The following is a 12,682-nucleotide window of genomic DNA, read 5'->3' as shown; positions in this document are numbered from 1 at the left end:
TAGCACACAGAGACATGGGGGTAGCTGGTCCCATCTCCCAGTCCATGTGCTGCTGCTGGGAGCAATCGTGGGCACAGAGATGGTGGGGAGAGTGGAAGAGGAACTGGCATGACCCCATCTGCTGATGTTGGTTTGGGGCCCACCCACTATCCTGGAAGGACCCTCATCAGCAGGAAAGCACAACCAAAGCCCTACACAAACATTGTATCAAGGAACTTTAAACACATGAATCAAAAATGCAATTTAAAGGTACTCTATAGCAACAGGATTCTTTTAATTAGCCATTAAAGATGGCATTGTCCCTTTAAGAGACAGGGGCTCTGCCATTTCCCTTGAGCCCTCCCCAAGGAGGGAATTTGGAGATTCTCTAGGTGAAGAACTTGGTTCCAAGTCAGTACTGAGCTAATGCCTCAACATGGGGTTCCACAGACCAGACAGATTTAAATCTTCGAATGTTTTTTTCCTACCTACTTTTTGCTTTATTTATGTCCATCCCATCACCCCCAATTATATCCCTTTGCTTCACATTGTACAAGCTGTTTCCTTTCTTAATGTTTTCACTCTTCAAATATTTTTAGAAGACTGTTTCACTCTTTCTTCCTCCCCAAACATGCATCACCTGCCTTGGACAATCTGTCTTTGCCAGAAGTTAACGGTTTCTTTTACATGCAATGCATATGCATCTGGTTCACTGACTGAAAAATGCAAAGGCTCTGATCCAAAGCCCACTGAAGTTAACGGGAGCCTTTTTGTTGACTTCCGTCAGGCCCAGATACTACAGCACTAAAAGACTGAGGACTCAATTTCAATTTTCCTAATATTTCCAAAAATAATAATCTGTTTGCAAGGCACCCCTTTAAAAAACAAAACAGCTGGCAGAGCAGAATAGCCAATGTTCCTGTTAAATTCATGTCACAAAGTTTTAATTGATGTTAAAGAGACATCATTATTAAAGGGAGAATTACATAAATTAAGATGTAAATGATGACAAGGCGACTCTTATCATGAGATAATCAAAGATAATCACCCCCTTGGGGGCCAGTGAGGAACAACACACAGCTGAGCGCCTCTACTTCTCTTAACATGTAAAGCCCTGGAGTTCTCCCATGGATCCTGTAACAACACAGAGAGCCATCCCTTCAAGTCTGAGAGCAATTCACTGTACAGCTAGAAGATTAGTTGTTTGGGGCCGTAGCTTTATTTGAGCTCTGTACTCCTTATGGATCAATCCACTACATTAAAATGCTGTCTTCCCCGGGCTTATAAATTAGCCTTTTAAAAAATATATCCATCAGCCAATCAGATTGGCAATGTACCCCAAGCAATTCAGTAAGCTGAGCTAGAAACCAGAGCAGAAAAATATGAAAAAGAAAGCTGTGGACAGCTGTTGATAAGATTCTATTATTAATTAAACTGTTTGCATTCCAGTACCACACAGAAGACTCAGTCAGGCAGGGATCTTATTGTACAAGATGTTGCACAAGCACATAGTGAGGGAAGATACAATTTACTGTCATAAATAATAACAGTTAGCACATGATCGTATTTTTCATCTTCAAATATGACTTAATTCTCAGAGCCCCAGTGTGAAACACTGATTTACAGAGTGAGGAATCAGGACAGAAAGGTTACAAATATTGCCCAAAAGATTACAAGGGGTATCAGTGTCAGGACTGGAATTGTGTACCCGAGTCCCAAACTTGTGCTCAGGCCACTAGACTAAATTTTTCAGTGACACCTGGTTATACGCTGGCTGGGCATTTTTGTAAAAGGTTAAAACTAATGATGGTTAGAGCTGGTCAAAATATTATCAACAGAACAGTTTTCCATCAACAACTGAGTTTAGTTTAAATCTAAATGTTTCACAGGAATGCGTCAATTTTTGACTAATCAAAAAAAATCAAAATATTTCACTTCAGCAGTGTCAAAATCTGTCATTTTTTATACCGTTAAATGTTTCACTTCAAAAGTGTCATTTCAATTCCTTCCGTTTAGTCTGTTATACTCTATTAAAATATTAATTTTGATACAATATTTAATATTATGTGTATACAACCTAAGTTTAAGAATTTAAACAAATGTCAAATGAAATGTTTCGATGGTCTCAAATCAACATTTCTGAATTTTTTTTTCTGTGGGAAATTTCAACTTTTGACTCCAAATTGGACTTTAAAAAAAAAAAACTGGAATTTCCCACAGAATGGAAATTCTGTCTCTGGCTCAGTTTTAGTTTTTGTGTTTGGACAGAGCTTGTACTTGGATATACAGTAAAACCTGTAGAACCTGGTATGTGAAAAGTGACATTATAACTAGTTTTATAACCTTATTGTACCTCCCTCTACTACCATCCTAAAATAGAGGCAGCTAATATTATGAAACCACTGACTTGGAAGGGTAATGTTGCTGGCACACTTCCCTCTCATTCAGTACCAAAATGGTGCCCTTGCATGGTATTAGGGGCATTGCGCTGCTGAAGTGTTGTTTTTCAGGTGGAATGGAAGAAACGTAGGCCCTTATTATTTGAGTTATGGAGGTTTCTCAAAGCTCAGAGATTAAGTGAAGTTGGCACTGAGAAAACAACTAAATCTTCTGGAGAAGCTGGCTTTTGTATTTCCTTCTGTTGGGTCTGATACTAGTCTGTAAGAAGGACCGTTTTAAAATAGACTGGGCTGAAGAAGCAGAATGAAAACAGCTATTGGAGTTCTTACCTTTTGACCAAGGTGTCCCAGTAATAAGCTGTTAGCAATAGTGGTGTTTCCAAGGCTTTCCACGATGTCAATTCCAAAATCTTTGCAAGCATAGATCTGGAAATTTCGGAGTTCCAGGTTGCGGCTGCTAAAAATCTATTTAAAAATAATAATAATAATAAATACAGAAAAGTTCTGTGGATCATTATTATCCTTTCACCACTGTGTAGCAGAAGAGGGAGATTGTCAAAGGCACAAACAGAAGTTGAGCATCTAATTTATCTTTGAAAAGCTCACCCTTAATTCTTTATTCCTGTTTACAAGGATTCAAAAAAATAACAGGTTATTTCCACGTTGATACAAAAACTGCACTGGAAAAATTAGACTAAATAGTCAGCAATATCCGGGGTTGAAGATGCAGTAAATACTATTTTTGTAATTATTGAAGAGAGCAATAGCTAAAGAAGACAAGGGGGGAAAAGATGTATTATAAAGAGGCATTCCTTGAACGTAATCAAGGTACTTTTTACAACCACATGATTATGGGAAGATAGCTCCCAGTGGGTAGCACATTCAAGGAACACAAAATAAACCTCATTATTATGATGAGGTGGGGCAATAAGGTACAAAGAATAATAAATTGGGTGGTTTGGCAGCCTGGCTATCTGAGTCAGCATGACGGATAAAAGGTCACCAAAATTGGAAAACACTGGTCAACTTTATGTTGTTTCATACAAGTAAACATTTCCAGAACCAGCAAATTCCATTCTAGGATGTTGAAAAATTCAGCAGTATACAGAGAAGAGCCACAGAAAGGATTTGAGACTAGAAACATGCCTTACAGAGACTTTAGGAGCTCAATCCCTTTAGGTTATGAAAGAGAAAGTTAAGAGATGACTTGATCACATCCTATAAGTACCTATATGGGAAGAAGGTATTAGATACTATAAGGCTCTTTAGTCTAGCAGCCAGAGGCATACCTAGATTCAATGGCTGGCAACTGAAGCTAGACAAATTCAGACTAGACATAAATGCACATTTTTCACAATGAGGATAATTAACCATTGAAAGAATTAACCAAGGCATGGTGGTGGATTTTCCATCATTTAGAATCTTTAAAATGAGCATGAATGTCCTAAAAGGTCTGATCTAGTTCCACCACAAGATATTGGGACTGATGCAGGAATTACTGGGTTAAATCTGGCCTGTATTATGCTGGAAGTCAGACTAAATCAGTGGTTTTCAACCTGTGGTCCACAGACCCCTAGGGGTCTGCAGACTATGCCTAAGATTTCCAAAGGGTCCCCACCTCCACTCAAAATTTTTTAGGGGTCCACAAATGAAAAAAGGTTGAAAACCACTGAACTGGATGATCACAGTGGTCCTTTCTGCAGTACCAACTGACCAAAGTGGGTACAGAGGAGCTGCACCTTTGAGGATTACATTGAAGTGTCCTGAACTACCAAAATACAATTAAAACCAATTATACCTGAACCCCGCCTTGATTTCTCCAGGCTGTGAAGCTCTGGAACAGAACTGGGCCCAGGCCATCTACACGTTTTGGCTGGTATTCTGGATACACCAGGAGACCATACCTGTGTAAGAAGAAAAATGAAGGAAGAGAATGCCCAACTTTCTTTCTGTATATTTATTTATGTGTAGGTTTTTCTATTACACTTATCATGGTATCTTAGTGCCCAAGCCTGCACTAGCTCTCTGCATCGGCACATTTATTCAGAAATAAAGAGGTTTTGTACTCAAATATTTACATATATATATCTATATCTATATATCTAACAATTCTTGTCCAGAAGTAGTTCTCTAAAACTCATGACATTTCTCTTGCAAGTGCCTCCAGAATTTGCCACAAGAGGGCTAATGCTCAGGCTGAGACAAAACAGCTATGTACTCTCACCATCCATCAAACTCTGGCCAACTTTGCTGCCTCTGAACTAATTGGATCCAGATAGAAAGTCCCTTACAATTTGGAATTCAACAACGTAAGGGTGAGTTTTGATTCCAACAGTGCCAAAGTTTGGGTGTTTCTGCACGCAACAATTTTGGTTTGACCAGTTGGAGGGTTTCTATCTAGATCATGGTTCAAACTTCCTGAAGTTTTAAGCATGTGAATAATCCCATTTCTATTCAGTAAAGCACTTAGTCACATGCTTGTATTTAAGCATGTCCTTAAAGTTAAGCATATAAGCACCTGCTTAAGTGTTTTGCTGAATAAGGATGGGATTACTCACAGGCTTGAAGTTAGGCAGGTGATTAAGTGCTTTGCTAATTCGAAGCCTTAAATCTACAGGGATCACTTCATCTGGTACTGAAATGCAGCACCTCTGGGGTGAAATGCATCAGCTGTTAACAATACACATGAAGACTACACAATAGTTTAGGACAGGAAATGAAAAGGGATGTGTCTAATTGAAACTTGAAATGGAAACTATTTACAGATAATCCATGAGAAATAAACCAAACTGAATCGTTATCAGATGACTTCTTTCTGCTGTGGAAAAATCCTTTTATAGATCAGAGAAGATTTTAAATGAACACAAAGCTCTGAAGCTATATTTAAAGGGACAGAGCCTAATTATCTATTTCAATTAATGGGGGGAAAATACTTAAGCAATTCATACTATTGAAAAAAAAAATCTTTAGCAAAGGGAATCCCCAAATACCTTGTGCAGGAATGGGCTGTGTTCTTACTGAAGGCAAGAAGAGGAGTTTGTGATGGTCCCTCAGGCGAGAGATGAAAGAAATAGCCATAACCAGCGGCACACACTGTATTAGCCTGCAGACAAGCATGCACTACAGTTAGAAAAGATTCCTGGCAATTAAAAGCTTTGTTTTTAAAATCACTTTGGGCCAAGCCCTCTAGTCCTATGCCTTTAACTTACATAGTTCTCCTAAGTGCTTTAGAAGAGCTAAGTATTTATTTATTATTATTAATTTATTATTATTGAAATCAGTGCAAATTCTGCCAAGTACATACTACAGCATCCTCACTCCTGCTTTCTTTCTCACCCAGGGCCACTCTCCACCCTCAAGCCACGCAATAGTATCTGGCAGACAAGCAGGCATATCATATAGCACCTCAAGTTCCATTCTGATCTGTAAATTCCACAAAATTCCAAGTTGGCTAAAATTTCTTGTTCACTGAACATTATTTTATACATAAGTGGGCTGATTAAATCTTGGTCTACCAATTTCTGTCTTTCTCAACATGTATATTTTTCCATGCAAAAACAAACAAACACTAGAGTTAATGCAACACTAGAGTTGAGATATTGAGCAGAACATGCAGAATTAAGGGTTAACGGACAAACGATTTGTCAATGGTTGGAAGCTGAAGCTAAACACGTTCAAACTAGAGACAAAGGACGGGGTTTTTTTTTTTAAATCAGTGAGGGTTATTAACTACTGGAAGAAGTGACTAAGGACACGGTGGATTCTCCAGCACTCAAAGTCTTTAAATCAAGACTGGGTATCTTTCGAAAAGATATGCTACAGCTCAAAACAGAAGATCCAGGCTTGATGTAGAAATTGTTGGCTGAGGTTCTCTGGTCTGTGCTATGCAGGAGGTCAAACTAGAAGTCATAATGGTCCCTTCTGGCCTTAAAGTTATGAGTTTATTAAATAAGTGAGTAGGGAGTGGATTATGCAGGGATATAAGCAATGGGATAAGGAACTTTTCAACGCCAGCAGAGAAATCCTGTCCCATTGAAGCCAATGGGAGTTTTGCAATTGATTTCAAAGGAGACAGGAGTTTATCCTAATCATAATTCAGATCTGCTCTGTGTTGGCAGTGGCCAAAATCAGTTGTCATTAGATGGTGTCAATCGTCATGGTGTTTTTATGTGGACACTTTTCCACTAGGACCTCCAACTCACTTCGCAAAGGTCACCGGTCAGCTTTAAAATGGTAATGAGTAATGACCCTAATCAAAGCCACACCAGTGACCCAGAGGTGAAAGGCTCCATATTCCATTGCCAGTCTCCTGACCCTGTTAGTTCCCTGCAGTCGTGATCTTTGACATCTTTCAAAAAACAAAAGGATATCAATGTCCAAAGCATTGCCTTATCTCCCATCTTGCAGAGCTGCAACAATTTAGAACATGCTACCCAATACAGATCCCTTTCCCTTAAAAAAATGCTTCTGCAGTCAAGTCACAGTATTCTAGGATCTTTTACTTGCAATTGCAATTGTGCATTCCACAGAAGATTCATAAGGAAAAACTGCACATTTATTCAGGCAGCCAGTGGCTTGAAGGCAGCGGTTTTAAGCAGGCAGGGAATTTTGTGTGGAAATCAATTTTTTGTGAAGTCAGTGTATTACGGACATCCATGCAATCAAAATTCCAGAGAGAAATTAATTGCCAGTGTATGCCAGATACCTGAAGGTGTGCATCTGAAGTCACTGGAATAAAATCCAGTCAATGTTTTAAGTGCCTTTTAACTGATAATGTAACTATTTCCATGAATACCTTAGGATGAACAGTGATGGTCCTTTAAAGCTCTGCTTCCTCTTCTCCCCACCAATAAAATACAACACTGAAGGCGTTTCTAGCACTATTCCCCAATGCCAAAGCCCATGAGAATGCAGCAAGTTGTCCTAATGGGTCTATGCAGCAAGCATTCACATTGCAGTAGGTCTCAGAAAGTGCCATGGTAGGGAAGCAATGGTGGGCAATTCTTAAAGGCAGAGGGTGTGTCCTCTCCCCAGTGTCCAATAGTCTGGGAGTTGGCTAGTTCAGATGATATTGGTAAGGAGCTAAGGAACCTTTCATCAGCAACAGTGAATTCCACTGAATGCATCCGATGAAGTGAGTTGTAGCTCACGAAAGCTTACACTCAAATAAATTTGTTAGTCTCCAAGGTGCCACAAGTACTCAAGTTACTACTAGACAGCTGTTTGGTGAGCTAGGTGCAATTGTTGATGTCCATCCATTTTCTGGTGTACAGGAGACCACAGCCACAAAAAGATACCTCTAAGCACTAATTTGTATCCCTGTGCTAAGGCAAGAGGCTAAGGACTGAATAAGCATAGAGAATAAGTTGCCTTCTTGTGTTAAAGGAACTCCCTCCATGTTGGAGCTGATGCGCGCTGGAGAGGTACCTGTTCCGAGGATAAAGAGAGAGGTCTTCATTCTCCAGGGTTGTCAATGCACTAAAACCACAGAGAAGTACAGGCCCAATTCTCCTCATCTGGATGCAAAATAGAAGTAGGAATACTGAAGCTAATGGAATTACTTTGGGGTAAATGAGGAATTCTTTAATGGCTGGTTCTGTATGTACCCTGATTCACTCAAAGTGACTGAAAACGATTGTGATGTTACGAACAACAGGATTAGGACTTCAAATGAGGAAGGAGCTGCAGGAGTTTATGAACTGCTGTAATGGGACCTGGCCCAGACTCTTTTCTCAGTTTCACTGGGATAACTGAAACGATGGGACTACACTGGTTGTGGCAAATCTGGAGTAACTGAGATTAGAATCTGGTTCCAGATGTTCAGGAATAATAAACGGGGGATGATAAAAAACAGAAAATGCATGATCTGTAGAAGCAGAATTGTTTGTAGACATAATGTTGATTTTCTAAGTCCTTCAGGAGGCAACAGCAGTTTCATAGAATCATAGAATATTAGGGCTGGAAGGGGACCTCAGGAGGTCATCTAGTCCAACCCCCCTGCTCAAAGCAGGACCAATCCCCAACTAAATCATCCCAGCCAGGGTTTTGTCAAGCCTGATCTTAAAAACCTCAAAGGAAGGAGATTCCACCACCTCCCTAGATAACCCATTCCAGTGCTTCACCACCCTCCTAGTGAAAAAGTTTTTTCCCAATATCCAACCTAAACCTCCCCCACTGCAACTTGAGACCATTACTCCTTTTTCTGTCATCTGCTACCACTGAGAACAGTCTAGATCCATCCTCTTTGGAACCCCCTTTCAGGTAGTTGAAAACAGCTATCAAATCACCCCTCATTCTTCTCTTCTGCAGATTAAACAATCCCAGTTCCCTCAGCCTCTCCTCATAAATCATGTGTTCCAGTCCCCTAATCATTTTTGTTGCCCTCCACTAGATGCTCTCCAATTTTTCCACATCCTTCTTGTAGTGTGGGGCCCAAAACTGGACACAGTACTCCAGATGAGGCCTCACCAATGTCAAAGAGAGAGGAATGATCACGTCCCTCGATATTCTGGCAATGCCCCTACTTATACAGCCCAAAATGCCATTAGCCTTCTTTGCAACAAGGGCACACTGACTCATATCCAGCTTCTCGTCCACTGCAACCCCTAGGTCCTTTTCTGCAGAACTGCTGCCTAGCCATTCGGTCCCTAGTCTGTAGCGGTGCCTGGGATTCTTCCGTCCTAAGTGCAGGACTCTGTACTTGTCCTTGTTGAACCTCGTCAGATTTCTTTGGGCCCAATCCTCTAATTTCTCTAGGGCCCTCTGTATACTATCCATACCCTCCAGGGTATCTACCACTCCTCCCAGTTTAGTGTCATCTGCAAACTTGCTGAGGGTGCAGTCCACGCCATCCTCCAGATCATTAATGAAGATATTGAACAAAACCGGCCCCAGAACCGACCCTTGGGGCACTCCGCTTGATATCGGCTGCCAACTAGACATGGAGCCAGTGATCACTACATAATGCAAGTCTAGTGACTTATGAGGAGAGGATGAGGGAACCAGTCTTATTTAGTCTGCAGAAAAGAAGAGTGAGGGGGGATTTGATAGCAGCCTTCAACTATCTGAAGGGGGGTTTCAAAGAGGATGGCTCTAGACTGTTCTCAGTGGTGGCAGATGACAGAACAAGGAGCAAAGGTCTCAAGTTGCAGTGGAGGAGGTCTAGGTTGGATATTAGGAAAAACGATTTCACTAGAAGCATGATGAAGCACTGGAATGGGTTACCTAGGGAAGTGGTAGAATCTCCATCCTTAGAGGTTTTTAAGGCCCGGCTTGACAAAGTCCTGGCTGGGATGATTTAGCTGGGGTTGGTCCTGCTTTGAGCAGGGGGTTAGACTAGATGACCTCCTGGTCTCTTCCAACCCTAATCTTCTATGATTCTATGAAATGTAAAAGTAAAATTAGGCAGGCCAAAAAATAATTTGAAGAGCAAATAGCAAAAGACACAAAAACTAACAGCAACAACAACAAAAAATTAAGTACATCAGAAGCAGGAAGCCTGCCAAACAATCAGTAGGTCCACTGGATGACCAAAATGCTAAAAGAAGACAAGGCCAATGCAGAGAAGCTAAATTAATTATTTGCATCGGTCTTCACTGCAGAGGATGAGAGGGAGTTTCCCACACCTGGGCCATTCTTTTTAGATACATATTGGAGGAATTGTCTCATACTGAGGTGTCCATATAGGAGGTTTTCGAACAAACTGATGAATTAAACGGTAATTAGTCACCAGGACCAGATTATATCCACCCAAAAGTTATACAGGAACTCATATATGAAACTCCACAACTACTAACTGTGGTATATAAACTACCACTTAAATCAGCCTCTGTACCAGATGATTGGAGGATAGCTAGTGTAATGCTGATTTTTAAAAAGACTCCAGAGGCAATCCTGGCAATTGCAGACTGGTAAGCCTAACTTCAGAAACAGGCAAATTGGTTGAAACTGTAGTAAAGAACAAAATTATCAGACACATAGATGAACAACATATATTGGGGAAGAGTTGGCTTTTGTAAAGAAAAATCATGCCTCACCAATCTATGAGAATTCTTTGAGGAGGCCACCAAGCACGTGGACAAGGGTGATCCAGTTGACACCATGTACTTAAACTTTCAGAAAACTTTTGACAAGGTCCCACACCAAAAAGCTCTTAAGCAATGTAAGCAAACATGGGATAAAAGGCAAGGTACTCTCATGGATCAATAACTGATTAAAAGATAGGAAACAAAGATAGGAACAAATGTTCCGTTTTCACAATGGAAAAGGTTAATAGCAGGGTCCGGCAAGGATCTGCATTGAGACCTGTACTCTTCAATATATTCATAAGCGATCTGAAAAAAAGGGTAAACGGTGAGGGGGCATTTTTACAGATGATATTAAATTACTCAAGATAATTAAGTCCAAAGAGGACTGTGAGAAGTTACAACGGGATCTTACTAATCTGGGTGATGTGGCAATAAAATGGCAGATGAAATTCAGTGTAGGTAAGTACAAAGTACTGTACACTGGAAAAAATAATCTCAACTCTACATACAAAATGATGGGGTCTAAATTAACTGTCACCGCTCAATAAAAAGATCTTGGAGTCATTGTGGCTAGTTCTCTGAAAACATCTGCTCAATGTGCAGGGGCAGTCAAAAAGCTAACAAACTGTTAGGAAACACTAGGAAAGGGATAGATAATAAAACAGAAAATATCAGAAATGTCATGCTCTAAATCCAGGGTACATCCACACCTTGGATACTGCACGCAGTTCTGGTCACCCCATCTCAAAAAATATGTATTAGAATTGGAAAAGGTACCGAGAAGGGCAACAACAATGATTAGGGGCATGAACAGCTTCCATAGGAGGAGAGGTTAAAAAGACTAGGACCGTTCAGCTCAGGAAAGCGATGACTAAAAATGGAGATGACAGAGGCCTATAAAATCATGCCTGGGGTGGAGAAAGTGAATAAGGACGTGTTATTTACTCCTTCTCGTAACACAAGAACCAAGAGTCACCTAATGAAATTAATAGACAGCAGGTTTAAAACAATCATAACAAAGTACTTCCTCACACAACGCACAGTCCACCCACGGAACTTGTCAGGGGTTGTTATGAAGACCAAGGTTATAACAGTGTTCAAAAAAAAATTTAGATAAATTCATGGAGGAGAGGTCCATCAGTGGCTATTAGCCAAAATGGTCAGAGATGCAACCCCATCCTCTGGGTGTCCCTAAATCTCTAACTGACCGAAGCTGGAATTGGAATATCAAGGGATGGATCACTCAATAATTGCCCTATTCTGTGTATTCCCTCTGAAGCATCTGCTACTGGTCACTGTTGGAAGACTAGATGCTGGGCTAGACAGACCACTGGTCTGACCCAGGATGGTCATTCTTATGAACCCTCATGATGTGCAGATGTCTAAACTGATTAACTTCAAGAGCCTAGTGCTGTGGCTAAAATCCTTCCTTCCCTCCCTGCAGTTCAGCACTTCTACTTTTTATATTAGGGTAGAGTCTGAAGGCCCCAAGTGAGATTAGGCACAATACAGGCACATAATAGGAGACTGTCCCTAACCCCAAAAGCCTACAAATATATTGTGGTCTTTTCTACAGTGACCATGTCTTTCCTTTTTTTTTTTTGTCAAGTACTTCTGGGTGCTGTACAATAATAAATACCCCTACTAATAATGTAGATAAAGGGAGGTAGATTCCTCGTTTTCTTTTAGACTTCAGTATCCTGCTGTTGCAATGCCTTATATGCCCATCCCCTTAGATGGCAGCTCACAATGGAGATTGCAATGAGCATCTGCTATGCCACCCACACTGGCTTGCAGAGGACAGGCCCCAGTAGTTTTTACCCCAGTGGCTGGTTACATGTCCATGGCCTCAACTTGTGAATAGATCTCTGAATTTCTATTATAGCACATGAGCTAAACAAATGTGTTGAAAACTGACTGAGTTAGCTTCACAAGTACATTGACAGGTAAATGTAGCAAGCCCTTTAACAGCTGAACCATTGGTACTGAGTCAGACAGCTCTAGACTATGCCAATGTACAACTGTGTAGATCTCTCTGTGTTTAGAGGCCCTGAAGTCATGCTACTCTGCCTACATTTTTAAAAAACATAATAGATGCCTCCACTATATTCTCTAAAGTGGCCTGTAAAGTTGGGTATATGCCCTGCAGGGAATTAAATCGTAGTTCTCTCTTTATTCTCAGGCAAACTTGTCAAGAGAGTAACACAGGAAACCTGTTGGTCTGTTTCTCACCTTCAAACTTAGGTGCAACTCTTTGAGGAGCAGAGAGTGAAGGGG

The 12,682-nt window shown here is 40.6% G+C and overlaps 1 protein-coding gene across 1 annotated transcript in view; it reads right to left on the bottom strand.

Moving 5' to 3' along the window:
- Nucleotides 1–12,682, bottom strand: part of PKHD1 (PKHD1 ciliary IPT domain containing fibrocystin/polyductin) — a 370,485-nt gene that overhangs the window by 162,114 nt on the left and 195,689 nt on the right. The window contains exons 42-44 of the mRNA XM_077811517.1: nucleotides 5,369–5,481; nucleotides 4,177–4,282; nucleotides 2,709–2,843 (exon numbers count right to left, since the gene is read on the bottom strand). Of these exons, the coding sequence (XP_077667643.1) occupies nucleotides 2,709–2,843; nucleotides 4,177–4,282; nucleotides 5,369–5,481 (354 nt within the window). The remainder of the gene's footprint in view (nucleotides 1–2,708; nucleotides 2,844–4,176; nucleotides 4,283–5,368; nucleotides 5,482–12,682) is intronic.

This window comes from Eretmochelys imbricata, chromosome 3, assembly GCF_965152235.1.
Source record: "Eretmochelys imbricata isolate rEreImb1 chromosome 3, rEreImb1.hap1, whole genome shotgun sequence".
Lineage (NCBI taxonomy): Eukaryota > Metazoa > Chordata > Testudines > Cheloniidae > Eretmochelys > Eretmochelys imbricata.
Note: the sequence above shows the minus strand (reverse complement) of the source record. Positions and strands in the feature narration are given on the sequence as shown.